At 46.3% G+C, this 27,226-nt stretch overlaps 1 protein-coding gene across 1 annotated transcript in view; it reads right to left on the bottom strand.

Moving 5' to 3' along the window:
- DPP6 (dipeptidyl-peptidase 6) overlaps positions 1 to 27,226 on the bottom strand; it is a 308,399-nt gene that overhangs the window by 268,282 nt on the left and 12,891 nt on the right. Inside the window, exon 3 of the mRNA XM_015413434.1 lies at positions 19,186 to 19,284. Within this exon, the coding sequence (XP_015268920.1) occupies positions 19,186 to 19,284 (99 nt within the window). The remainder of the gene's footprint in view (positions 1 to 19,185; positions 19,285 to 27,226) is intronic.

The raw sequence follows: 27,226 nt of genomic DNA, 5'->3' as shown, positions 1-27,226 counted from the left end.
GAGCACTTTAATGTTTGAGAGGGTTTTAAATTGTATACTAAGTTTTAAATGTTACTAAATTATTTGATGTTTTTATCAGCAATATTTCTTGCCATGTAAGCCGCCCTGAGCCCTACGGGGGAGGGCAGGATATAAATTTAATAATAAATAAAATAAATAAAATAAATAAATGCTTAGTGAGGGGATTCTCCTGCCTTCTAGACTCAGCTGATCTGGCCATGCTGATCCATGCTACTGTAACCTTGAGACTACATTATCTTCTTTTGTCCTACAGCCACGATATGATATCTCTGATAAACTCTACCAGCTCCCTTCCTGAAGGGAGAGTGGGGGACAGCTCAAATTCTTGTTTTCACTGTGTTGCATGCACAGCTTTTGGGAGCACATAGGGAGGCGGTTCATATAGTATGAACCTCCAGGTTACTCTGGTGGCGACAGCAACTCAAGAGTATACCTAGGAAAAGTGTGCTTGCTGTTGTTGTTTTATTTGGAACTTTCATTTACAGACACCCCCCCTTGGTGCCCGGCCACCCTGACATGCAGAGCTGTGACTCTGGCATATAAAGGGAAGTCGGCAGGTAAGTGAAGCCGAAGGCAGGAGAGACTGTGATTGTTCCCACTTTGTGGAACAACCTCCTTGAGGATAGAATCCTAGAATCCCAGAGTGGGAAGGGGCCATCCAGGCCATCTAGTCCAACCCCCTGCTCAGTGCAGGATCAGCCTAGAGCATCCCTGACAAGGGTTTGTCTAGCCGCTGCTAGTGAGGGGGAGCTCACCACCTTCCGAGGCAGCTGATTCCACTGTTGCACAACTCTGGCCCCTGCCACACGGGGGGTGGGGGGGAAGCACTGGCAAAGTGCAGCTTTTTAAAGCTGTACCAAAAGAGACACGTGGCGGTGGGATCACATAGATCCCCTGAGCCACTGCGGCGCGCACTTCCTTCCCAGCACGATCAGATGCCGGGGGGAAGCCACTGAAAGGAGAGCAAGGCAGCCGACCTGCGCATGTGTGCACATGCGCAATTCGGCCGGGAGCCTGGATTGCTCCGGACGACAGGCGCGGCAGCGATCCCACGGCCACGCTTGATGCGGCGTTCCCGGTAAGTCCTCCTCTGGGGGTGGTTCTTTTTTACTGCGGGTTTTCGGCCTGAAGGGCCGGATCGGGGACAGGTGCGCGCCACTTCCCAGATGTTGCGGTGAGATCGTGCCCGTTTGCTGCGCCCCCGGTCCGTCCCTCTCCCGGGCCAAAACCTTCCGTGTGACCGGGGCCTCTGACTGTCAAAAAGGTTTCCCTCATATCCCGCCCTTAATTTAAACCCATTATTTTGAAGTGAAGTATGCCATCTTTAGGAAGTTTAAGGAAGCTCTGTAAGGCCATCTGATACACCTGTGGCTGTAGGTATCTTTTTGACTGGGGTGGGGTGGCTATTTTGTCAGCTTTCAATTGTGATTTTTTAAAAAAATGATTTCTATGCTGCCTTGAGCCACAAGGCATGTCAGGAAATAAACAGCTTAATAAATAAAACCAACAGATATGTGGGGTTTTAATTGTGCTGTCAGCCACTTTTCCCCTTTGGAAAGTAAGGTATAAATTGGTTTAAATAAACAAAGAAACAAGTGGCTAAGTTTTGCTTAACTAAAACTTCAGGGCAAAAATCGGTGGTTCCTGCTTGGGCAGAAATCTGAAGAATTTCAAAGGAGGTAAAAAGGGTTTTGATCAGACTCTCACAAGTCTCATGGTGGGAAGGAGCTCAGCAGACACCTTGCTTATTCACAGCTGGGAAGAATATAAAACAATTAGCAAATGGGAAATTATGTGCCTGTATCACAGCTTATGGCACATTTCTGCAGGCTCTGAATAAGAACATAAGAAGAGCCCTGCTGGATCAGACCAATGGTCCAGCGAGTCCAACATCCAGTCCCGCACAGTGGGCAATAAGTTCCTTTGGAGGGCCAACGACAGGGCATAGAGATTGAGGCCTTCCCCTGATGTTGCCTCCTGTCTCTGGGATTGTGGAGGTTCCCCTCAGTCACCACGGTAAGTAGCCATTGACAGACCTATCCTCCATGAATCCATCTAATCCCTTTTAAAGCTGTTAATTCCTGTGGCCATCACTACATCCTCTGGCAGCAAATTCCACATTTTAATCATTCTCTGTGTAAAATAGTACTTCCTTTTGTCCATCCTGAACCTACCGCCCACCAGTTTCATTGGATGTCCTCAAGTTCTAGTATTTTGGGAGACGGAGAAAAATTTATCTTTCTCAACTCTCTCCACCCCATGCATAATTTTATAAACATCTATCATCTCCGCCCTTAGTCATCTCTTTTCTGAACTGAATAGTCCCAGACTCTTCCAGCTTTCCTTATAGGGCTCCAACTGTACTTTTTCCAACTTTGTGATGTCTTTTCTGAGATGCAATGACCAGAACTGTACACAGCATTCCAAATGAGGATGCACCATAGATCTATATAGGGACATTACAATATTAGCCGTTTTATTCTCAATACCTTTCCTAATGATCCCTAACATAGAGTTTGCTTTTTTCACCGCTGCAGCACACTAGGTTGACCACTATGACCCCAAGATCTTTTTCCCTCAGCAAGTGCAGACCCCATTAGCCGTTATTTGAAGTTGGGATTTTTTTTGTCCCAATGTGCATCACCTGACACTTACCAACGCTGAACTTCATTTGCCACACTGTCGCCCACTAATCCAGTTTGTGAAGGTCCTCTTGGAGCCCTGGTTTTCACCATCCTGAATAATTTTGTGTCATCTGCAAACTTGGCCACTACACTACTCATCCAGAACATTTATGAACACATTAAATAGTACTGGCCCCAAGACCGATCCTCGTGGGACCCCACTCAGTTGTGAGAACTGTCCATTGATTCCTACTCTTTGCTTCCTGTCATTTAGCTAGTTTTTAATCCGTAAGAAAACCCGCTGTCTTATCTCATGACTGCTAAGTTTACTCAGAAGTCTTTGGTGAGGTACCTTGTCAAAAGCCCTTTGAAAGTCTTTTGTATATAATGCTTACCACATCATCGTTGTCTACATGCTTGTTCACTTTCTCAAAGAACTCCAAAAGGTTGGTGAGGCAGGACTTCCCTTTGCAGAAGCCCTGCTGAGTTTCTCTCAGCAGGATTTGTCCTTCTATGTGCCTAACAATTCTATCTTTGATTAAAATTTCTACTAATTTGCCTGGGACAGACATTAGGCTGGCTAGCCTGTAATTTCCTCGTTCCCCTCTGGATTCCTTTTTAAAAATTGGTGTCACATTCGATACTCTCCAGTCTTCTGGTACAGCAGCTGAATTAATGACAGGCTACAATATATGGGTTAGTAGATCAATGATCTCACATCTGAGTTCCTTAAGGTGTATGCCTTCAGGACCTGGAGCCTTAACAGCTTTTAATTTCCCCAGAAGGTCGAGAACTTCATCTCTGACCACCTCAATTTGGCTCAGTTCTTCAGACTGCCTTCCTGAAAATAGGGGCTGTGGCATGGGTAAGTGCCCCACACTTTCCACAGTGAACACAGAAGCGAAAAAGTCACTGAGTCTCTCTGCCATCTCCCTATCTTCTTTTAACAATCCCTATATTCCTTGGTCATCCAAAGGCCCCAGTGCTTCTCTAGCTGGTTTCCTGCTATGGATACATTTTTAAAAATGTTTATTGTTTGTCTTGATGCTTTTAGCAACCCGCTCCTCAAAATCTCTTTTTGTATGCCTAATTATTGGCTTACATTTCTTTCGCCATAGCCTGTAGTCCTTCCTGTTTCATTCATTGGAGCAGACCTTCCACTTTTTAAAAGAAGCTTCTTCTTATAGCTTCTTTGACTTGCATTCTTAACCATGCAAGCCTTCTTTTACACTTGGCAGTGCCTTTCCTAACCTCTGGAACACATTCTATCTGGACTTCAGTTCATGTGGTTTTAAATAGCTTTCAAGCATCCTTTAGGGATTTGACTCTCTTAAGTTTCCCCTTCAGTTTCCTTTTTACTATTCGTCCACTTTTGTAAAGTTATTTCTTTTTGAAATCAAATGTGACAGTTTTGGACTTTAGGGGTAATGGGTAACTTTCCATTGACTGAACGTAATAGAATTGTGGTCACTGTTCCCAGCTTGTGTTCCCAATCTCTACATCTCTCACCAGGTCTTGTGACCGGCTCAGAACCAAGTTGAAGATCACTACCCCTCTGGTTGGCTCTGTGACCAACTGTTCGAGTACACAGTCATTTATGATGTCTACGAATCTCATTTCTACAGCATGACTTGAGCACATGTTTACCCAGTCAGTGTGAGGGTAGTTAAAGTCTTCCAGTATAATAACATTATCTGCTTTAGTCACCTCTCTTATTTCCTTCTCCATCTCAAGACCAGCCACGAGGGTTTGATCAGGTGGGTGATAGCACCCCCCCTACTTTTAAGTATACCTTAGGGCCCAGTATTTCCACACATATTGTTTCTGTTGGGGAGTTAATTCCCCTGACATTTTCTGACTAATCTGATTCTATGCCCTCTTTGATGTACAATGCAACACCAACAACAACCCATCCCTCCCTGTCCTTCCTATAGAACTTATACCAAGGAATGATTGTATCCTATGGATATTCTCCATTCTACCATGTTTATTATTTATTTATTATTAGATTTATAGCCCGCCCTCCCCGCAATCGGGCTCTGGGTGGCTCACAGGTTTCTGAGATACCTACCAAATCTAAATTATCATTGAACACCAAGTACTCCAGCTCCTCCATCTTGGCTTGGAGACATCTAGTATAGATATATAGACACCTAGCGTGTGTTTCCCTCTCCAGTAACCCTTGCCTCTCTCGGCACCTTAGTTGCCACACATGGCCCTCAGTTGCCATCGTGCCCTCACTCCCCAGTTCTATTATTCTCCTATCAATATTACCCTGAGTGTTTATGCAATCATCCCTCTGGACTGACTTGTCCCAAACTGGAGGCTCCACAGCTCCTGTCACTACACCAAACTGGCTCTCACCAGAGCTGCTCTGATACCGTTTTGAGATTAGTCGCCAGCAGCCTGGTTCCCTTTTGGTTCAAGTGAAGCCCGTCTCTTTTGTACAGGTTTGGCTTGTCCCAGAAAGTTTCCCAGTGCCTAACAAACCTAAGCCCTCCCTCCTGGCACCACATTCTCATCCACGCATTGAGACCCATGATCTGTGCCTGCCTAGCTGGCCAGCGCATGGAACCGGTAGCACTTCTGAGAATGCTACCTTTGACTTCCTGGCCTTTTAACTCTCTGCCTAGTAACCTAAATTTTTCCTCCACATGACTACATTTCCCATTTCATTGGTGCCAGTGTGAACCATGATGGCTGACTCCTCCCCAGCACTATCTCTCAACCGTGGACAGCTTCAAAAGGGAATTAGACAAGCATATGGAACAGAGGTCCATCAGTGGCTATTAGCCACAAGGTATAGATAGGGGCTCTGGGGCAAGGGATGCTCTGTCTTCTTGGTGCTTGGGGGGGTCAACAGTGGGAGGGCTTCTAATGTCCTGGCCCCACTGGTGGACCTCCTGATGACACTGGTATTTCTGGCCACTGTGTGACACAGAGTGTTGGACGGGATGGGCCTTTGGCCTGATCCAACATTGGCGTCTCTTATGTTCTTATCTAGACAGTATGTGATGTTCACAACATTCGCACCAGGCGGGCAAGTCAACATGTGGTCAAAACGCCTGTCATGGACCCCACTCTCTATATTCCTATTGATTGAATCACCGACTACCAGAAGCCCACCTCCCCCCAGCCCCCTTGGGGTATCCTCGGTATGAAAGAATATCGGTCCATCGCCCAAGAAAGAGGTCCCTTCTAAGGGATCACATCCCTTCTACTCAGACTGACTCCCTCCGACCTCAAGACTCTCAGTCTCCACAACGCAGAAGAGCTGCAAACACAGGAGTGGGACTGTTCTGGAAGGTCCCTGAGGTTCTCTGTCCCAGATGAACTATAATAGAATTATACTTGATTTATACATATACAACTACATACTAAGGCAAGGGGGAAAAAATGGAACTTAAAAAGAGGGAGGGGGAACCCTTGATTCACTTTGCTGAACTCTAGAGTCTCAGTTTCTATTTCTATGGCAGCCAATCTCATGCATGTGGGCTGCGTCTTTCAAGTGTCAACATCAAACGCCATTTCCACTCCTGCTGTCATCCTTTACTGAAAGAGGCTGCCTTTGAAAGCGTGACTCCATCTGCCTGCCACAGTCAAAAGATAACATCGCCACCCTCGAGAGCTAGGCTGTGCTGCCAAGACCCCCAGCTCCCATGATGGCATTGCTGGGCACCTTCCTGCAGAGCTACAGAAGACAGGAAGCATCATGTGGTTCAATAATGGAGGATTAAGAGATCAACAAAACAGGTGTTTATGTCCGGGTTGGGGGGGGAGGTGTCCTCAATTCATGAATATCTACCACTGACCTTGGAATAAACGTACAGTGCTTGAATAATCGCCCCTTCCCACACTTTGCAGCATTCTGAATTGTTTCCTTGAGAACACCATCACAGTTTCGGTGCCACCCTACAAAAGCCCTGAAGAAAGGGCTCTTTACTGTATAGTTAAAAAAGAAAGAATGAAAGAAAGAAAGCGTCTCTTTTGCATGCAGTTGATTGCAACAAAGTCGGAGACATTCTGTTTGATCTCAGAAGGAGCGGTGGCATTGGGAAGGGGGAAAAAAGGGGTTAGTGCTGTCATGTTGTCAAGAAACACGCACAGCAGCGCAAGGGCTTGCTGCTGCTGAAATCAGCTCGACGTCTTACGGAGAGCACAGCAAGAACAAGCTCATTTTCCATACAATTCTTATTGGAAGGACAGTTTAAATTAGGCTGCCATTTTGAGGACAATAAACAAAGCCTTCAGGAGACTTGGCAGGAGCATTTGGGGAGTAGGAAAGGAATAAAGTGAGAGGAAATGTGAGCGGCGCTTCAGAACTTCCTTCTGTCCAACCATTGTCAAAGATCAAGCATTTCCTATCAAACTTGACCACCAGATGTTGGACGAAGGAGCCATTCCTAGGTGTGTGAATCACTGTCAGGCTCAACAAGAACCCAGCTCAGGAATTCTCTCCTATATTTACATCCATCTGCATTTGCCCTGACCTGAATAGCTCAGGCTAGCCCAATCTTGTAAGATCTTGGAAGCTAAGCTGGGTTGGCCCGGGTCACTATTTGGAAGGGAGGCTGCCAAGGAATACCAGGGTTGTGATGCAGGCAATGCTAAACCACCTAAGAACATGAGAGAAGCCAATGTTGGATCAGGCCAATGGCCCATCCAGTCCAACGCTCTGTGTCACACAGTGGCCAGAAATACCAGGTGCCTCTGAAAGTCTCACTTTGAAAACTCTATGGAGTTGTCATCAGGGGTCATTTCCTGCGGGAGCGCACAGGAGCGGCGCTCCGGCAGTAAAGAGCCCAGGGGGCGGGCACATGCAACAAGCCCCACCCCCTGCTCCCAGCAGCCCTCAGTCAGAGCAAGAAGCAGCCAGGTAAGTTGCATAGCCCCCCCCGGCCCCCCAGACCAAAACAGTCCAGTGGCACCTTTAAGACCAAGTTTTATTCAGGTACAAGCTCTCCCTCCTCTGCAAGAACAGATCTGCACACACACACCCCCGCAATAGCCAGCAATCCAAAACAGTCCAGTGGAGCTTGAGTGGTGGGTGTTGTCTTCTGACACACTTCTGGTGATGTCAGGGGGTGTGGCATATGCAAATAAGTTATGCTAATGGGTTATGCTAATGAGCCCATGGACCCTTTTTCTACGAAATGACCCCTGGTTGTCATAACTTGGCTGCAACTTGATGGCAACACACTTCCCCCCCACCAGGAGTTATTCATACACCCTTTCTCTCTTCATCAGGTCACGTCTGTGTCCGGCTAATGACTCTACATTCAGCATTGCCCTGCTGTAAATCCCCCCTCATCAGTCAGGACTTTCATCTGCTCTTTAAAAGATGACCTTCACTCCACCATTCTTGCCCTTTGGTTGAACTCCGCTCACTCAACAGTGATTTTTATGCCGGGGCTATATTTAAACACAAAGACCAGAGGTTTCCCACCCTCCATTGTGAGCAGTGGAGACCTAAGCCTCAATTTGGTGTAGCGAGAGCGAGTTTGGTGTAGTGGTTAAGAGCAGCGGACTTTAATCTGGGAGAACTGGGCTTGATCCCCCACTCCTCCACATGCAGCCAGCTGGGTGACCTTGGGTCAGTCACAAGTTCTCTCAGAGCTGTTCTCTCAAGGGCAGTTCTCGAAAGAGCTCCCTCAGCCCCACCTACTTCACAGAGTATCTATCCCAGTTTCATCAGATCTCAGAAGCTAAGCGGTGTTGGCCCTGGTTGGTGCTTGTGTGGGAGATTGCCAAGGAAGTCCCGGGGTGCAGGGCTACACAGAGGCAGGCCATGGAAAGCTACCTTTGTTCATCCCCTGTCTTGAAAAGTCTACGGTGTTGCCATAAGAGTCAGCTGTGAATTGATAGCACTTTACACGCAAGCTACAGTCACCTGGGTCTTAGCATTTCTTTCCTTGCCGGGACTAATCCTGGGTGACCTTGGGTCAGTCACAAGTTCTCTCAGAGCTGTTCTCTCAAGGGCAGTTCTCGAAAGAGCTCCCTCAGCCCCACCTACCTCACAGAGTGTCTGTTGTGGGAAGAGGAAGGGAAGGAGATCGTAAGCAGCTCTGAGACTCCGAGTCAAGGGTGGGGTATAAATCCAACTACTACTACTCCCCCTCCCCCTCCTCCTCTTCTTCTCTGAGGGAAGGGGAGGCATTGCATTGACTCTTTAAATGAATATAAACTACAGTCTGGATGTCCTGGCCTAGATGGCCCAGGCTATCTCAGTTTCATCAGATCTCAGAAGCTAAGCAGTGTCGGCCCCGGTTGGTGCTTGTCTGGGAGATTGCCAAGGAAGTCCCGGGGTGCAGGGGCTACACAGAGGCAGGCAATGGAAAGCTACCTTTGTTCATCACCTGTCTTGAAAATTCTATGGTGTTGCCAATAAGAGTCAGCTGTGACATGATAGCACTTTACACGCAAGCTACAGTCACCTGGGTCTTAGCATTTCTTTCCTTGCCGGGACTAATCCCTGTTCAGCTGTTGACACTGATGTGGGAAGAAATTTCATATTCATGGACATCCCATGTGGTCTCAAAATGGTGGCACTTGAAATATCCAGTCTTGTGCTCTCACACTGTGAAGAAACATGAATATCATGTGGCTGAAGCAACACTGGAACTAACCACAATGTAAGGCTGGAATCTCTCTCCGTCACCCACTACCATTGACATGATATGGTACTCAGCAGGCTGCTCAGACAAGACCACATACTGAAGTCATGCAGATAGGCTTAGCCAGTTTGGTGTAGTGGTTAAGTGTGCGGACTCTAATCTGGGAGAACCGGGTTTGATTCCCACTCCTCCACTTGCACCTGGCTGGATGACCTTGGGCAAGCCATAATTCTGGCACAGCTGTTCTTGAAAGGGCAGTTTCTGTCAAGAGTTCTCTCAGCCCCACCTACCCCACAGGGTGTCTGTTGTGGGGAGGGGAAGGGAAAGGGATTGTAAGCCGCTCTGAGACACCTTTGGGTAGTGAAGGGCGGGATATAAATCCAATCTTTCTTCTTCTTCTTCTTCTTCTGTTTGAGGGTACAAGGTACAAATGGGCATCCAGTACAGAAGAAGAGAAGAGATTGGATTTCACTTAATACTTGATATAGAATGAATTTTGCAAAACAAAGTCTGACATTGACTCACCCAGGAAGGAAGAGGAGGAGGAGGAGGAGGAGGAGGAGGAGATTGGATTTATACCCCTCCCTTCACTACCCAAGGAGTCTCAGAGAGGCTTACAATCTCCTCCCCCTCCCCACAACAGACACCCTGTGAGGTAGGTGGGGCTGAGAAAGCTCTTTCAAGAACTGCTCATGAGAGAACAGCTCTGAAAGAACTTGTGATTGACCCAAGGTCACACCAGTGGTTGCATGTGGAGGAATGGGGAATCAAACCCGGTTCTTCCAGATTAGAGTCCCCGCTCCGAACCACTATACCCAACTGGCTATGAGATGGCACAGAGAATGGTCACCCTCACATATTAAACCTTGGGAGGCCTGTGGTTGGGTCAGTAGGCTGACTGCAGCTGACTTATGACAACCCCGAGGGATTTTCCCAGGCAAGAGACGTTCAGAGGTGGTTTGCCATGGCCTGGCTTTGCGTCATGACCCTGGTATTCCTTGGGGGTCTCCCATCCAAACATTTTCCAGGGCTGACCCTGCTTAACTCCCAAGCTTCCAGACTAACCTGAGCCATCCAAAGCAGGGCAGTGGATGGTTAGTCTCAGAAAATTACATGAAGTCATTACATGAATGGTCTACATAAGGAGAAATTTAGGGTCTTAGCATCAGCACTTACAAGTCACATAAACCGACACTCATGCCTACAAGCCCAAACAGGAGACCAAGGGAACGGTGGGTCATCAAATATTGTGGGATCATCTCTACATGTACAACCTCCTGACCCAAGATGGGAGTCTCTCTCTTGCTTTCGGTGTGCCAAAAGGTCTTTATACTCTAGAAAAGCTCATCTCTACTATGCACTGGGGAGAAGAATTGAAAAGCAAAGAGGCCCTCAGTGTGGGCAGCCTGATTTCCTGTTTTCTTTGCGTTAGCAAGAAAAGCCAACTAAAAATATGGTGGTTTCTTTTCTTTTTTTTGCTGCAAATACCCCTCCTCGCCTGGTACTTTATATCAGGACAAGACAATTTCAAATAACCTGTCATACTGCTGGAAATTTAAATATAGGGGACTGACTGAGCTCTTCAACTGGTGCTCTCTTTGCAGGGGTTTAAGTGACAGCCATCTTTTGGGATCAGGAAGAAGCCCCTCCCATTTCCCCAAACCCCACTTAAGGCTGCATTTTATCACAGAGCAACATCCCCGGGAGGAACAGGAGCTGTCTACACGGCACTTCAATTCAGGCTAATTTCTGAAAATGGAAAGTGTTAGTGCTTTTTAAAAAGGGCTCTTAACTATTAAGCAGAGCAATTCATACATAATTCATGAGCAGCCCACGCGTCTGAGCCTCGTTTGAGAGGCTTTGGTGGCTTTATCCGTAGACCGTAATGACTCTGCGACACACATATGGCAGGCTAGAGGGCCAGATGAAGGCTTCTGAAGAGCTGTTAATCTGAGGGCCCTGTAGCCATTGTGACACATCTCTACTTCTCTACGCAATGAGATGTTCTAGTGGCAGAGCTATCAGGATGAGTTCTCTTTGCGGGGGGGCGGGGAAGAGAACACTGATGTCTTATTATTTTTTGGGGGGGTACTATCTGATTTATTTTCATTTATATAAATGCAGCCAGGGCTACTTTTGGGCAGGAACGCACAGGAACGGAGTTCCAGCTGGCTCCCAAGTTGGCCACGCCCAACAGGAGCTCATTAGCATAACAGGCCACACCCAACAGCAGAAACTCATTAGGATTGGCTACATTAGGGGTGTGTGGCCTAACATGCAAAGGAGTTCCTGCTACAAAAAAGCCCTGGGTTTTGACAACAAACAAGGTAAATAGAATAAGAAGCAAAAGGTGGGTGTGGCTGGATGAGCACACTTCTGGTAACATGGGGGCATGGCCTAATATGCCAATGAGCTGCACTGTCAGAGGTGTGGCCTAATATGCTAATGAGTTTCTGCTGTTGGGTGTGGCCTATTAATGCTAATGAGTTCCAGCTGGGCTTTTTCTACAAAAAAAAGCCCTGAATACAGCATAGGTGGAGACAAAGAGGAACAGGGTAGAAGATCTACTATTCCACATCAGGTCTGGCAAGGCTTACTAAGGTCCCAGAGGAAGGAATTCTGCACCTTCATTGTGCTTCAGCTGACTCAGAACTGTCCATCTCCTTCTTTTTCTGCCTGTTCCAAACGCAATAGTGACATCCATTCACGTGCCTGCTCCCGCCCTCTCTTCCAACCTCCAATGGGTACTTGACAAGACAGACCTTCTATCTTTTCATTATTAGCACCCACTGAAGAACATCAATGTGTTTTGTCACAGGCCTTGACTTCTGTGGAGAACGCCGCTTTTAAATAAGAGTCCCCAATGATGTTGAGCCTGTGGGCAATTCTGGAATTTTGAAAATGGGGAGTAGGCGCTACCACAAAATGGCTGCCACTGGGGGGTTGGAGCCAATCACAAAACTGGAAGGTTGCAAGTCAAGCATCTTTCTACAATGGAAGCAGATGCTTCTGAATAGGTGCTCCCTGCATACACAAAGGCGATGCCTCCTAGTGTCACAGACATAACTTTAGGGGAGGACAGATAGACCAGGATCTAGGAAGCCACCAAGCCTATCTAGTTACATTAGGTGCCAGCCTTTAGCCCACCAGAAAGGGAGGGAGAATCCCTTAACAGGATTATTCTCCTATGGAATATTAAAAAAGAGGATCTGAAGCATTGCATCCTTTTTGAGTTTTTTAAAATTATAACATCCGAATCGCAAGCCGTCCTAGTCCCGCTGTAGACTGCATTGGTCAGGCTGCACCTGGAGTGTTGGGTGCAGTTCTGGAGGCCTCACTTCAAAAAGGATGTGGACAGAATGGAGCGGGTGCAGAGGAGAACGACAAGGATGATCAGGGGCCTGGAGACCAAGCCCTAGGAGGAGAGGCTGAGGGACTTGGGAATGTTCAGTCTGGAGAAGAGGAGGTTGAGGGGGGACAGGATTGCTCTCTTGAAGCATTTGAAAGGCTGTCACTTAGAGGAGGGCAGGGAGCTGTTCCTGTTGGCAGCAGAGGAGAGGACTCACAATCTTGGGTTTAAATTAAGGGTGGGGAGGAATCAGCTGGATCTTATGAAAAACGTTTTGACAGTCAGAGTCGTGCAACAGTGGAATCAGCTGCCTTGGGAGGTGGTGAGCTCCCCCTCCCTGGCAGTCTTCAAGCAGCGTCTGGATAAACTCTCGTCAGGGATGCTCTAGGCTGATCCTGCATTGAGCATTGAGCAGGGGGTTGGACTAGGTGGCCTGTATGGCCCCTTCTAACTCTGGGGTTCTATGATTCTATTATAAAATCTAGTTATTTGTAGTTCATTATTCAACTCAATCATGCTGTTTTGTACTATAAAGCTTTATGGCAGAAGTGAGAACACCATTTCCCCAAGGTCGAATAGCATAGCTAGCCACATAAGGGTCTCCAGGAACACCGTGCTCCTCTTTTTATTTCCACTGGTTCATAAGGGAACAAAATGGGTACGTAGGATCAAAATAAATGAAACATTTGTTACAGGTTGTCCTACCTTTCCTCCCTTGCAAGGGGCCACTTACCAAAGGACATTAGCATCGAGTCTGAATATAACATGACTGCATCCCACATCTTCAGAGGTAGTCAATGCCTCAATTTTGAAAGTACATCTCCTTCTCTTAAAAGTAAAGTTCATTTTGCAACTGCATGCTCATTTGCAGAAAAGATCTATTGCCACACACTGTTTCTGGGTGTAAAGAGTGTAAGGCTGAGGAAATGGGGTCATTGTTTAAGCCAGGAGTTCCCAACATGGCACCCACCAATACCTTTCCTTGCATCCGCCAAGTGTTTTGGAAGAGGGTGGAGCCGGACAGGACCCTTGAGGATGCTTTAAATAGACTAGTGGACAGGGATTGGCCTGGGGGGGGGCAGTTCAGCTGACTAGGTGCTTAGGAAGATCTCGGGGGACAGGCTAGATGCCGGGATCTTGCAGTGGCTACCGAGAGTGGGAGATGAGAAAGATATGGCCCTGGAGACTGACTTCTGGGAATCCTAGGTCAAGATCTCCTCTGTGTCTTACACACATTATACAGATATCTTCATGGCTCAGTGGTGGAGCATCTTCTTGGCATACAGAAGGTCCCAGGTTCAAACCCCAGCATCTCCAGTTAAAAATAAAATAAAATTTAGTAATAGGTGACCATTAAAAACCTGTGCCTGTTTGAGTAGACGATACTGACCTTGATGGATCAAAGGTCTGATTCAGTATAAGGCAGCTTCATGTGTCCGTGTGTGTCCAAGAACAACATGGGTCAAAATTTCTAGTGTTCTTTCAAAGAAAAAGAGATCAGGCCCAAGCTATCCAAGCAGTCATAAGATCGGACATCACGAATTAATATATACTAGTATCAACAACGTTTAATTCAAGGTATAAGCTTTTGTGTGCAAGCACACGTCTTCAGATGCTAGATATTCTTCGGATAACCTGAAGAGGTGTGCTTGCACATGAAAGCGTATACCTTGAGCTAAACATTGTTGGTCTTAAAGGTGCTGCTGGATGCAAACTTTGTTCTGCTGCTTCAGATCAACATGGCGACCCACCTGTCCATAATCTTCAATGGGCGGCCACCAACTTGGAAGACTTTAAAACGGGAGTGGGCAAATCCACGGAGAATGGGGCTGTCAGTGGCTACGAGTCATGATGAATATCTGTTCCCTCAGTTGCTGGGGAGCATGGACAGGAGGGTGCTGTTGCAGTCATCCTGCTTGTGAGCTTCCTAGAGGCTGCTGGTTGGCCACTGAGTGAACAGAATCGTGGGCTTTTGGTCTGATCCCTCATGGCTCTTCTCATGTTCAGCATTCTTCTCCGGAAGAGTTTGGTCTGCTCCTGGAGCTTTCAAGACAAATGCAAGTTCTAACAGAGTAGAAAGGGGTTGCATGTTGCGGATTGAACAGTGTGTCACTGATGGCAGGGCCTAGGAGACTGGTGCACCATATTGTATTCCCATCCACAGGTCTTGCTGATGACCTTAAAGATTCATTGCTCTATTTTGTTGTTTACGCAGCTGTAAAATGAGTGCAATAATAATATTTGCTTGCCCCACAGGGGTGATGCAAGAGCTAATTAAGGCTGCTAAATTGTTCTGACGACCTCGGATGAAAAGGATGGCATTTTAATATTTTCCAGCAAGAGGCACACATCCCTGTAACACAGTACTTATACAACAGAAGAAAAATGCTAGAGGCCCCATGGAGACTCTTTGAGTTTTTACGCCGAAAAAGTAACTGAAATCAGAATTTGACGTGTCATAATATAAAGCAGCAGCAAAAGGCTAAGCCATTCAGTTCAAAAAACTGTTTGACATTTATATAATGGCTTTCCCAGTGACAGCTCACTATAGATCTTTTTCAGTGCCTGATCAACCTTCCGCCTTTTTTGACCTGAACCAAATCTCAGTCAATGACTGACTTTCTGTTAACCTTACTGGACACAGGACTCCAGTCCCTACAAGAGAACATGAAGGCCAAATGGCACATTACACAGAGTCCTCATGCCTTTTAAAGAAGGCAGCCACTCGAGGTAGCTATCAGCAATGAGATAGCAGTTACGCTCGAACACCCAGTTGTTCAGCTTCCATCTTCCATAATGGTTGTGATCAGACATCCAGCTATTTGCCAGGCTATTTGTGTGTGTGTGAGTGTGTGTTTGTGTGTGTATTAGATTCCTTTCTTGTATGATTAGATGGCTTTCTCATAGCTGCTACCCCACCCTCTGCTATCTCCATTGGAGATTTTCACGTTGGGACTTACTATTTAGATGTCTCGGTGTGTCTTTGGTGTTTGACTCCCTATGAAACTAGCTACTCTTGCAATCTCTTTTTGTGATCACTTCATGAACAGATGTCCCTGACTAAGCAGGCACAAACAGCAGACAATGGAGGGTATTCAATATTGGGCATTTAAAGGATGCATCAATCACAGAGAGGGCAAAGAGGAAATATACTCAAAGTGATCCTGTGTCTCATAGTCACTTTAATGATCAGGGTACTTTAATCATCTGACCACGAAGATAGGAGATATGTGCCTCTTCTTCAGCCATTTAGATGATTTAGTCAAGTTTCTTATAAAGTTCTTTCCAAAGGCATAACCTGGCACCAAGCACCTGTGCAAATCTACACAACATGGTGCTTGAGAGGAATTTCAACAACAACAAAAATTGAGTTGATCTTATGTGTAATCAGGGATGGTCGACAAAGGTAGGTGCTCAACATGCCTAGGAGAAAAGCTGGTAGAGAAAGAGGTGTCTGGATATGAATCCAGCATATGACACCTTGAATTTAGTAGAAGAAAGGTGGTATATAAATGTGAGTAATTAAAAAAAATCCCTAATCAGGATGACCTAGGGTAGCAGAGGCAGGTATCTATCTATCTATCTATCTATCTATCTATCTATCTATCTATCTATCTATCTATCTATCTATCTATCTATCTACCTACCTACCTACCTACCTACCTACCTACCTACCTACCTACCCATTCCATCCATCCATCCAATCTGTAGTGGATAAGTCCACGGACTCTAATCTGGGAGAACTGGGTTTGATTCCCCACTTGTCTACATGCAGCTGCTGGAATGACCTTGGGTCAGTCACAAGTTCTCTCAGAGCTGTTCTCTCTACAGCAGTTCTCTCAGAGCTCTCTCTGCCCCACCTACCTCACAGGGTGTCTGTTGTGGAGAGAGGAAGGGAAGGAGATTGTAAACCGCTCTGAGACTCCGAGTGAAGGGTGGAGTATAAATCCAATCTCTTCCTCCTCCTTCTTCTCTCAAAATTGCTGACCCATGACCTGCTGTTCCCCTGATGTACAGGGCTGGCTCAAAGGCTTTTACCACCCCAAGCAAGCTGACTCAGGTGCCCCCCAGGCGGGCTCAGGTGAGCCTCAAGCCACTGGCCAGCCATCTGGCTAGAGCAGGTGAGCCCTGAGCTGCTAACCAGCCAGCGTAGGCACACCCTGATTTGCCTGTCAGTGTGGTGACCTGAAGGACAGTGCTGGGGCCTGGGCACTAAAAGGCTGCCCCTGGTGCCCCTGCACTCAAATGCCCCTGTCCAAATGGAGAAAAAAAAATAGAGGTCTTCATATATTGCTTCCTAACTTCAGGGGTTTTTTTAAAGGGAAAAAAATGACCAGCAGGTATGGGCATCCCACTCTGCCAACTGTTGCTCTATTGCTTCAGAGTGTTTTAAAGAGCCAAATTTTATACTTCTATATCTGTATCTGGGATGTTGAATGATATAGTGTGGCTGGCTGGGTCGCATCAGATCTCAGAAACTAAGCAGGGTCGGTACTTGGATGGGAGACCATATGGGAGGGGGGTCATCATAAGTCGGCTGTGACTTGACAGCAATTTACACACACACACCTCTGTATCTGGCTGCAAAATGCTAAGTGACACCTGTTTCTTAGCACGGAATCTGCATGACAGAGTCTAAGTATTTGCTCTTAGCAATAGTAACGGTTGCACCTTTGGCATCACCCTTACAGAAATAATCTGTTCCAAGGCAAGAGGATTCAGACATGCTTCATTACATTGAAGTCCATAATAAAACCTAAAAACATTAAAACTTTAACTGAGTGACTATTGATAGGAGAGCTGAAACAGTTTCTGCAACCTCCAATGACACCTGAAGAAAGGACCCTCCATTTGTTGCTACAGCAATGCAGGAAGAGTTTCTCCATAGCTTCTTTGCATAGTAGCATGACTATGCTTGGGTGACTGGGTCCACATGGAGAGGGCTATGCTCATATATACATAGACTACACTGACATCCAGAGTCAGAAGAGTGTGGTTTTGTGTGTGTATATAGATATATATTCCAATGTGCATAGACAAGTGTGCGGAGGCTGATGTATGCAGCTGCAAAAGTAGTAAGTACCCACAGCTGTCAATTTCTGCATGCATCCATTCTGCTATTGTGATGGACTGTACTTTTTAAAAGCTTAGAAGTGCTGTACAAACAGAGTAAAGGACTGTGAAGGGTTAATTCTTCACAGAAACAGAGAGTCCTGAGTGACAAGCTGCTCCAAGCAATCTGATTGGTTAGCATCAGCTGAGAAAGACTTGAGAGCTGCATGCTGAGGAGAGAGTCAAGTCAGATTTCTGCCCTGACTGAGTTGAGTCTGATTTCAGCCCTAGTTGAGAAGAGTCAGGTACTGACAGTTTTGGAATTCAGACATGACTGAGAGCAGTTTAACAGAGACAAGAGAACTGGGGAAAGCTGGCAAGGACCAGTGGGTAGTTAGATGAAGACTCCCTTTTGGGAAAGGGGATAGATCTTCTAGAGAGAGAAGAATTTCCTTACCCAGTCAACCAGGGAGTTAGCTCTGAAGAGTGCAGAGATCCCTGGTCTGATATGGTTAGAAACTGCCTTTAGGGACCTTAAGAGTCAGTTAAAACTCAAGACAAGTACTAGTGTTTCAAGAAAAGGGGTTTGGGTACTCAAAAGTGTGTACCAGCCTTCTGGAAACCAAAAGGGTCAGGGAATACTCAAAGAAAGTATGCTGGAGTGTTTGGGAAAACACTGGAATAAAAGCCTCTCAACATAAGGATTTAAGTCACTGTGAATAGCTTAAGAAACTCTCATTAGCCTGAAACATAAGAACTAAAGTCTCTGCATGCACTGGTTTTACCTCAGAGTTATCTATACTGAGTTACCTCAGGAATTTTACCCCAGTTTCACCTGACCTTTCCCCTCTGTGTTGAATAAAATGTTTTGTTAATTTGTTATATAAAAACTTCTCGAGTGCCATTTACGTAGTATACATTAAAGGGGGCTCCCATGCCTTCCCTCAACTTCCTGGGCTGAGCAAACTGCCAAAAGATTACACTGTGACAGGGTGGAATAGCCAGAATTCTTCAGGAAAAAAGAAAAGAGACAACTAGGTCGGCTCAGTCACAAAAGGGAAATAAAAAACTGAGGGAAAATCTTGCCCGTGAGGAGGTGGATGGAAATTTTGGAAAATTTGTGGATGGAAAGAACACAAGGTAGCTCCTCCAAGGGGGTGACAAGCAGCGGCTGGCCCGCTGAGTTACTGTTTGCTTAGCAATACGTAATCTGTCTGCCCAAAACCGAGTGGTATTTGGGGAGAATCTGAAGAAAGAAAGAAGAAAATGGCACAACCATGATTTGCCCAGACAGTTCCGTCTTGTGGATGGTTTGCCCTACTGCCATTGTTCTGTCTAAAAGTGAGCTGCCTGACACCCATGCAGAGGACAAATCCAGCAAACCCAGGGCAACCTCAGACAAAATAGGTCTCTACCTATTTCAGGGACTCCCCAGGTAGGCAGCAAAATATGGCAAAAAAGCACTCGAAACAGAACAGCACAAAGAGCGGCAGAAACTATTTCCATAAACAACTGCAGGACTTACCGCTTATCCATTTAGCCTGTGGGTCATGAATTTTGAAATCTTCACTGAACAAATCTTCCACTGTAATCTTCTTCTTCTGAGACTGGCTGTTGTCTTCGACTGTAAAACATTGAGAAGACAGATATGCATCTCCGCTAATTTGCAAATGGGAGCAGTTATCATTTCTCTACTTTCAACTGTTTTTGAGAAAACATGCAGGAAGACCATAGAGCTTTTCTTCACTGTACCATAAGCTGGTTCCAGTGGCTCGAATCCTAAGGTGCCGTTCTATTTACACGTCTACAGTTGTGCACTTGAATGCCCCCATTTGCATTTGTGCATTCCCTGAGCAGAATTTGTATACTGTACGCTTTCCCCACTTTTGCAAATGGTAGTTTTGGGACAATAATTCATGCAAATTTTTCTTACTACTTCAAGAGAAATCGCCACTCATAGAACTCAATCTGAGTCTTCATATATCCAGACATACTACATAAGGTACAAGCTGTTCACGGGCTGCCCCTTGCTATGGTACACCGGGGTGGGGGGAGAAACCCATTTCTTAGCATGTTTCACATACACAACAACAAACCACAGTTTGTTGTTATGAGAATGAACATGGGGAATACTCATGTTAATACTGGTTTGAGTGGCAACAAACAAACCACAGTTTGTAATTTGGACAAAGCAACACAGACTGGTTCTCATAAAAGTGGAAATGTCTGATTCCTAGCTATGCAACAAGTGAGGTGGGGAAGGGGTTCAAGGCCAAGCTTGCACCTACAGATATGCATCTAGGTGAAATGACACTGGTCCCTCCACCAGATGAGCAAAGCACAGATAGACACCTAAGTGTCGGGGGGGAAACCTTTTCCCACTGATTCAGTGAAGATTTGCGAGAAGGTTTGTGATCTCTAGGATTACAACTGACTTCCAGTTTCCCAAAAGAAAATGGCTGCTTTGGAACGCAGACTCTATGGCATTATACCCTGCTGAGGTCCCTCCCCTCCTCAAACCCCGCCTTCTCCAGGATCTACCCCCAAATATCCAGGAATTTCCCAACCCAGAGTTGGCAACCCTAATCCACTGTCCGAGCTGTAGTTACTCATCTTAAAGGAAGACGTTCCCAGTAAAACAGTAGCAATCTTTCAGATTGGACATTAAACACTCAGTGAGGATATTCTAAACAAAAAAACCCTCCAGATGAGCACATCTCTCCTTATATATAATTGAATAGTGGGTGCCAAAGTTCTAAAATGCACTCCTTTAGTGTATGGACGCTTGAACTGTCAGTCAGAAGACGCTGGCTGGGTTGACTGGCTGCTTTGTGCAGTCCCGCCCAGCGTTTCAAGGTCTTTTGCATATGGAAGCTGATTGGACTTCACTGCATTCCACACCTCAAACTCACCCCCCTCCCCGCAAGGCAGTTGGAATGTCAGTTGCATATGGAACCTTCAAGGTCTTTTGCATATGGAAGCTGATTGGACTTCACTCCATTCCACACCTCATACTCCCCCCCCCTGCAAGGCAGTTGGAATGTCTGGTGGTGTGTAGGTCCCAGGATCATGTTTTAAAAGCTGCCTGGGGAGATGGGGACCTCAGACAGGTTACAGTGCCATAGACTCCACCCTCCAACCCAGCTATTTGCTCCTGGGGAACTATTGTTGCCAATCTTGGCCCAGCACCCATCAAACCATTCTCTTCAACCCCCTGCTGTGCAGCACACTTTCCCCTAGGGTTGCCAAACTCCAGGTGGGACCTGGAGATCTCCCACTGCTACAATTGATTTCCAGATGACAGAGATCAGTTTCCCCTGGAGAAAATGGCTGCTTTGGAGGGTAGACCCTATGACATTATACCTGCTGAGTCCTTCCGCCCCCCCACCCCGCCCAATGCTGCCCACTACAGAATCCACCCCCCAAAACTCCAGGTATTTCCCTCCTTAGAGCTGGCAACCCTACATTCCCCTCAATGCATGTTGGTAGGCAACTAAGCTTGGTCCTGTCACCTACTTTGGCCTTTGGGAGAAAACACATTGGGGCCAGTCCTGATAGGGTTGCCAACTCCAGATGGGAAATTCCTGGAGATTTGAGGGATGGAGCCTGAAGAGGGTGAGGTTTGAGGAGGGGTGGGACCTCAGACAGGTACACTGCCATAGACTCCACCCTCCAAACCAGTCAGTCCCACATAGGGAACCATTGTTGCCAATCTCCAGGTGAGGGCTGGAGAGCACTCAGAATTACAACTGCTCTGCAGAAGGGAGGGCAGAAGTCAGCTGAAGTCAAAGGGGCAGATAATGGTAGGTTGATGGTTAGCTGGGAAGGAGATGGGGTTGCCAACTACATGCTGACAAATTCCTGGGGATTTGAGGGGTGGAGCCTGGAGAGGGTGGGGTTTGCAGAGGGGTGGGACCTCAGACAGGTAGAATGCCATAGACTACACCCTCCAAACCAGCCACTTTGTCCTGGGTAACAATTGCTGCCAATCTCCAGGTGAGGGCTACAGATCACTCACAATTACAACTGCTCTTCAGGTAGCAGAGATCAGTTCCTCTGGAGAAAACAGTGGACTCTGTCATTATACCCTGCTGAGGTCACCACAGCAAATTGACACTGTTTGCCCAAAGCCAGAGCACTCCCCCAGAGCCTCTTTCTAGATCCCGTTGTATTACTTTCACAACGGGCTTTACTGCTAGGTATACATAATCTTACATTCTAATAGCAAAGTCGGGAAATCTTTGCATACTTAAATCCAGTGACTGGAGATGTGACTAGGCAAGATCATTCTACAGACCTGAAAATGGCCCCAGGTTTGCAGAAAAATGTGAAATCTGAAAAAAAATAAAAGCATTGGGAGGTTTAAAAAATGCAAAAATGGTAAAAGGAATGCCTGTAGCTTTAACCAAGGGATTCCCTCAGTGGCTGTGTTTGGTGACTTTTTTTAGACTGCTAGAAGCTCATGCTACTGAAACCCACAGGAAATAATTCAGGTGAAAAATTCCAAGCCACATCCTGCATCATACCTGTTTTACTCAGCCCTTTAACAACTGGCTGGCTTGCTGCCCCTATCTAGCATCATATGTTGAATTTTTGAGATCAGTCTAGCCTATCTGAGGAGGCACAGGGACTGCAGTGTCTTCTAAGACATGCATACTCTACAAAGAAGGCAGATATGGTGCACCCTTCCTCACATGAACATGGAGGGAGGGAGGGAGGGAGGGAGGGGATATTTGACCTTGGAATAGTGCTTTGGATTAAACTGTGGCATGGCAGACTGCCACACGACCCAGGGGCCGGAATGAATAGATGGAAGCGTAAGAAAGCCAGAGGTTTCTTCAAAGTTTGTGCCACATACTGGAGGCACCCATTCGTTTCAAATGACAACCATCCCACTGATTACACTAACGGATTGGGGCAGGATGAGATATCAATATTAATAAGCATTTTGGACTACTATGGGAAACATCTGCAGGTCCAGGTTTGATTCTAATATACAAGAGTGTTATACTCCCCTCTCCCCAATATATACTTTATGATTAATAGCCACAACAGTTGCAATTGTAATTTTAATGCAGCTATAAATTCCTGTATTTTAATGCACGTTAGGTTTTTTCTTTTACATATTAATTTCAATAACGGAAGACATTCATTAAAAGTGGAACCAACGAGAGCTGAAAAACTGCATTGTGGAATTCAAAACCAGAGTTGCTTTTACCTATTGCAGTTGCTGTTTGTTTTTCAGTGTCTTCTGTGCAGTCCCATTGTGGGCCTGTACCGAAGACTCGAAGATGAACCCTCGTTACACGTTCAGAATTCTGAGCAGTCCAGGTGTTTTCATAGCAAGGCAGCAGGGCGATGATCTCCGCGCAGTCTGCACACATTTGATTTCCCCAAAGCTGCTTGCTGGGTTGCCCCTCCCCCTAAAATGCTTCCTACATAACCTCTTGCGAGCTCCTTCCTGCTGTTACAATGACTGCCTAAACAATAGGCCAAAGTTCTCGCTGTAGAATTCAAAGCAGCAACAGAAAATGAGTTCCACTCTCCTCCTGCCTCCACAAGGATGGAAACTTTGCCATAGGAGAGCACGAAGTTCGCCAAATCCCCACACATCTCTAAAATGGTAAAAAGAAACAACAAATACCAAACACTTCAGCACAAGCAGCCTTGGGAGTTGTGCAGGGGTCACGCAAATACAGAAGAGAACTGGAGCGTTAAAAGGATTTCTTTCTTTGATAGCCATTCCAAACAACCCAAGGTCAAAATTCAGGTGTAGCAAGGCTTCTTAGTGTTCTGCACAGAACTCAGCTTCTAGTCGTCAAGGTATGATATTTTGTGGTTACTTTGGTGGGGAGTTCTCTTGCTTAATAGGTAGCCTGACTGACTGGGGACCGGAAGGGGCAATAGCAAGGCACTCATATCTAGTTTCTTTCTTGCTCAAACTAATTCCCCAAGTACCTCAGCTCACTTCACTATAGTCTACTGAGAGAGGTCGAAGCTTTGAGCCATTACAAGACGGCTCTCATGCACTCCGTTTCTGTACAGGGACTGGAAGTGTGGGTATGAAACCGCCTGCTCCTAACAAACTACACAAGCAGATCAACAGGGACAACCAAACTGGAATCCAGCACTGGCTGTTTTGTCGCCGGAGATGGTTGTGGCTTTTTAGCAAGAGTTCTAGAAGAGGTTCTAAAAAGCGAATCTTCTCCCATGACACTGCTACAGTGACAGAGGAAGTTGCAGTTGTCCACTCTCTTGCTATGCACATTCTGGAGAGGTGTGATATGACACACAGGCCAAACATTTCGGATATGAAATGCTGCACAGGAACCTGTCTTCAAAAGGATGGGTACAGCGGGGCATTTGGTGCACGCCTGGCTGACATCCCTGCTAACATCTACTGAATGCACTCTATGTGGGGCTGCCCTTGAAAACGGTCTGGAAGCTATACTTGGTACAAAATGCTGCAGCCAGAATACTGACTGGAATGGATCATAGGGACTATATTGCTCCAATCTTGTTCTGACTACACTGGCTCCAAATTTGCTTCTGGGCCCAGTTCAAGGTGCTGCTATTGACCTTTAATGCTATTGACTAGGGATAGGCATGAACCGAATTATGAACTGGAATTAGTTGGTTTATGGTTCGCGAACCTTAGTTCATGCCCGGCCACCCCCACGAACCTCCCAGGTGGCATTGAGAGGTTCATGTGGTTCATGTCAGCAGACACACTAGTGCCGATGGCAGGGCTTGGAGAAGGCATTTAAAGAGACTGTGGTCTCCAAGCCATGCCGCCATGGTGGCTTGACTGGGCGAGTGAATGCCGAAAGCATTTAAATGCCTTATGGGTTCACATGTAAGTCATGCCGCGGTGGCAGAACTCGCAAGTGAACTCAGAAGGCATTTAAATGGGAACCCTTTAAATAGCTTTTGCACTGCACTGCCTCACGAACCACGAACCTGGAACTGGTTAGTTAAATATGGTGGCTTGACTGGGCGAGTGAACGCCAAAAGCATTTAAATGCCTTATGGGTTCACTTGTAAGTCGTGCCATGGTGGCGGAACTCGCAAGTGAACTCAGAAGGCATTTAAATGGGAACCCTTTAAATAGCTTTTGCACTGCACTGCCTCACGAACCACGAGCCTTGAACTGGTTAGTTAAACAGAAGGGTTCGTGGAGGTTCATGGTTTGTGAGACCCCATGAACCACAAACCTTCACGAGCCTCCATTTTCCCGGTTCATGCCCATCCTTATTACTGAACTTATTATTGATCTCTTTCTTCCACATGAACCATCCAAGGTGCTCATTTTTGGAGGCCCTGCTTTGTGTGCCCCCCACCATTGATGGCTAGAGGGGTGGTTTGAAGAAATACAGGTGGCGACATGAGAAAGGGCCTTCTTGGATGTGGCACATAACGTGGAACTCCCTCCCTAGGGAGATTCATCTGTCTCCCTCGATTGCTGTCTTCCACCAGCAGTCGGAGACTATTTTGCTTTGTTCAATGTACCCCCAGAAACACTTTTTGGCTCTCTCCCCTGGTTGTCTTGTGTTTGTAGAGCCAGTTTGGTGCAGTGGTTAAGTGCGCGGACTCTAATCTGGGAGAACCGGGTTTGATTCCCCACTCCTCCACTTGCACCTGCTGATGTGACCTTGGGTCAGTCACAAGCTCTGGGACAGCTGTTCCTGAAAGAGCAGTTTGTGTCAGAGTTCTCTCAGCCCCACCCACCTCACAGGGTGTCTGTTGTGGGGAGGGGGAGGGAAAGGAGTTTGTAAGCCGCTCTGAGACACCTTTGGATAGTGAAGGGCGGGGTATAAATCCAATCTCTTCTTCTTCTTCTTCTTTTTGTACATTTACATGCTTTCATTGAAATATATACGTATTTTAAATGCCAGTTTAATGTTTTAAATATATTCTAATATTTGGATGTTTACCACCATGGGGACCTTATTTGGGCAGAAAGGAGGCACAGATCTGTTTTTTTAAAAAACACTATTTAAATAAATAAATTCAGCCTCTGTGGTTTCCATGCCAACATCAATATGAACTGAGAAGCTCAGAGGAACCTTAACCCCTGCCTGTGGCCAGCAAGCAGGGCAGAGAGGTAGCCGAGCAGCCGGCCGTGACAAATTGATTGGACTTAGAAACTACAACAGATCTCAAGAGTTTTATGGAAGGCAGTGGCACGGGATTGGCTCTACAATATTATCCAGTATTGGGGCCCTTCAAAGAGTCAAGAGTTGCCTAGTGGTTAGAGACTCTGTTTAGGGCTGGGAGTCTCAGGTTCAAATTCTTGCTCATCTATGACCTGACTGAAAGTCATCTGGCCTATGGGTTATAGAGCTGTGGTCAAGATAAAACAGGGGAGGAGGGGCCGTGTAATTGAAGTCACTGGAATAAGGGGAAGATTAAAAAAAGAGAACCATCCCTGAGCCTTTCTGTGAGAAACGTTCTTGTGGCTTGGTAACAATTATTTGGCCCAGCCACATGGGTAGGGCTTGCTCTCACTGACCTTTCCATGGAATAAGGATGCCCCTCCTGGAATAATACAGACTCCATGACTGAGAATCCATATGACCCCTACTCACTTAAGCACAGCTCAAGCCACACTGAATCCAACCTATTCCTGTACTGCTAGGGTAGCATTTTGAAAAGACATTCCAGGACCAGGAAGACTTGCCTTTGGGCCATATCGACAACAAGAGCCATCTTGACCGTTTTTCTTTGTTTTTCTCCCCCTCTATTTTTTCCCCATTCACTCTTTCTGTTATTCTCCCATTTACAAAAGGACAGCAGCAGTGCAGCTGCAACAAGCCAGCTTCGGTTTGGGCATTACTTTGTTTTGGGTCTCAACATGCTTGGTGAAGATTAATATTAAAGACACACGCACCCTAGCTCAAAGTACATTTGTTCAGAAGTAAGATAAAAAGGTTTCCCCCGTTTGAAAGCCAGCCGAATCAGGCTTTAGGGGTGCGGTGCTCATCTCCGTTTCCAAGCCAAAGAGCCAGCACTGCCCAAAGACATTTCTGTGGTCATGTGGCCGGCATGACGAGACGCCGAGGCGCACGGAATGCTGTTACCTTGCCACCGAAGTGGTACCTATTTATCTACTTGCAATTTCTTGCTTTTGAACTGCTAGTTTGGCAGGAGCTGGGACCAGAGATGGGAGCTCACTCCGTCACGTGGCACTCGGGTCTCGAACTGCTGAACTACCAACCTTCTGGTCTGCAGTTCAGTGTCTCAACTATTGAGCCACCGCAGCCCAGAAGTAAGATACACTGACACCAATAGGAAAACTTCCAGATAACATTATCAGGGCTTTTTTTCTGGGGGGACGAGCTGAAATGGAGTTCTGGAACCTCTTCGACAAAATCCTTTTTAAAAGGTTTAAAAATGCATTTGTTTTCAGTATATGGATTGAAAACTTCATTTCCCTCTTGAGAGTTCCAGCACCTCTTTTTATAATATATTATCATCATCATCATCATCATCATCATCATCATCATCATCATCATCATCATCATCATCATCATCATCATCATCATCATCATCAACAACAACAACAA

The sequence above is a fragment of the Gekko japonicus genome, unplaced genomic scaffold (assembly GCF_001447785.1).
Source record: "Gekko japonicus isolate JY-2015 unplaced genomic scaffold, Gekko_japonicus_V1.1 scaffold105, whole genome shotgun sequence".
Taxonomy (NCBI): domain Eukaryota; kingdom Metazoa; phylum Chordata; class Lepidosauria; order Squamata; family Gekkonidae; genus Gekko; species Gekko japonicus.
This window is presented reverse-complemented; position numbering and strand designations above follow the sequence as displayed.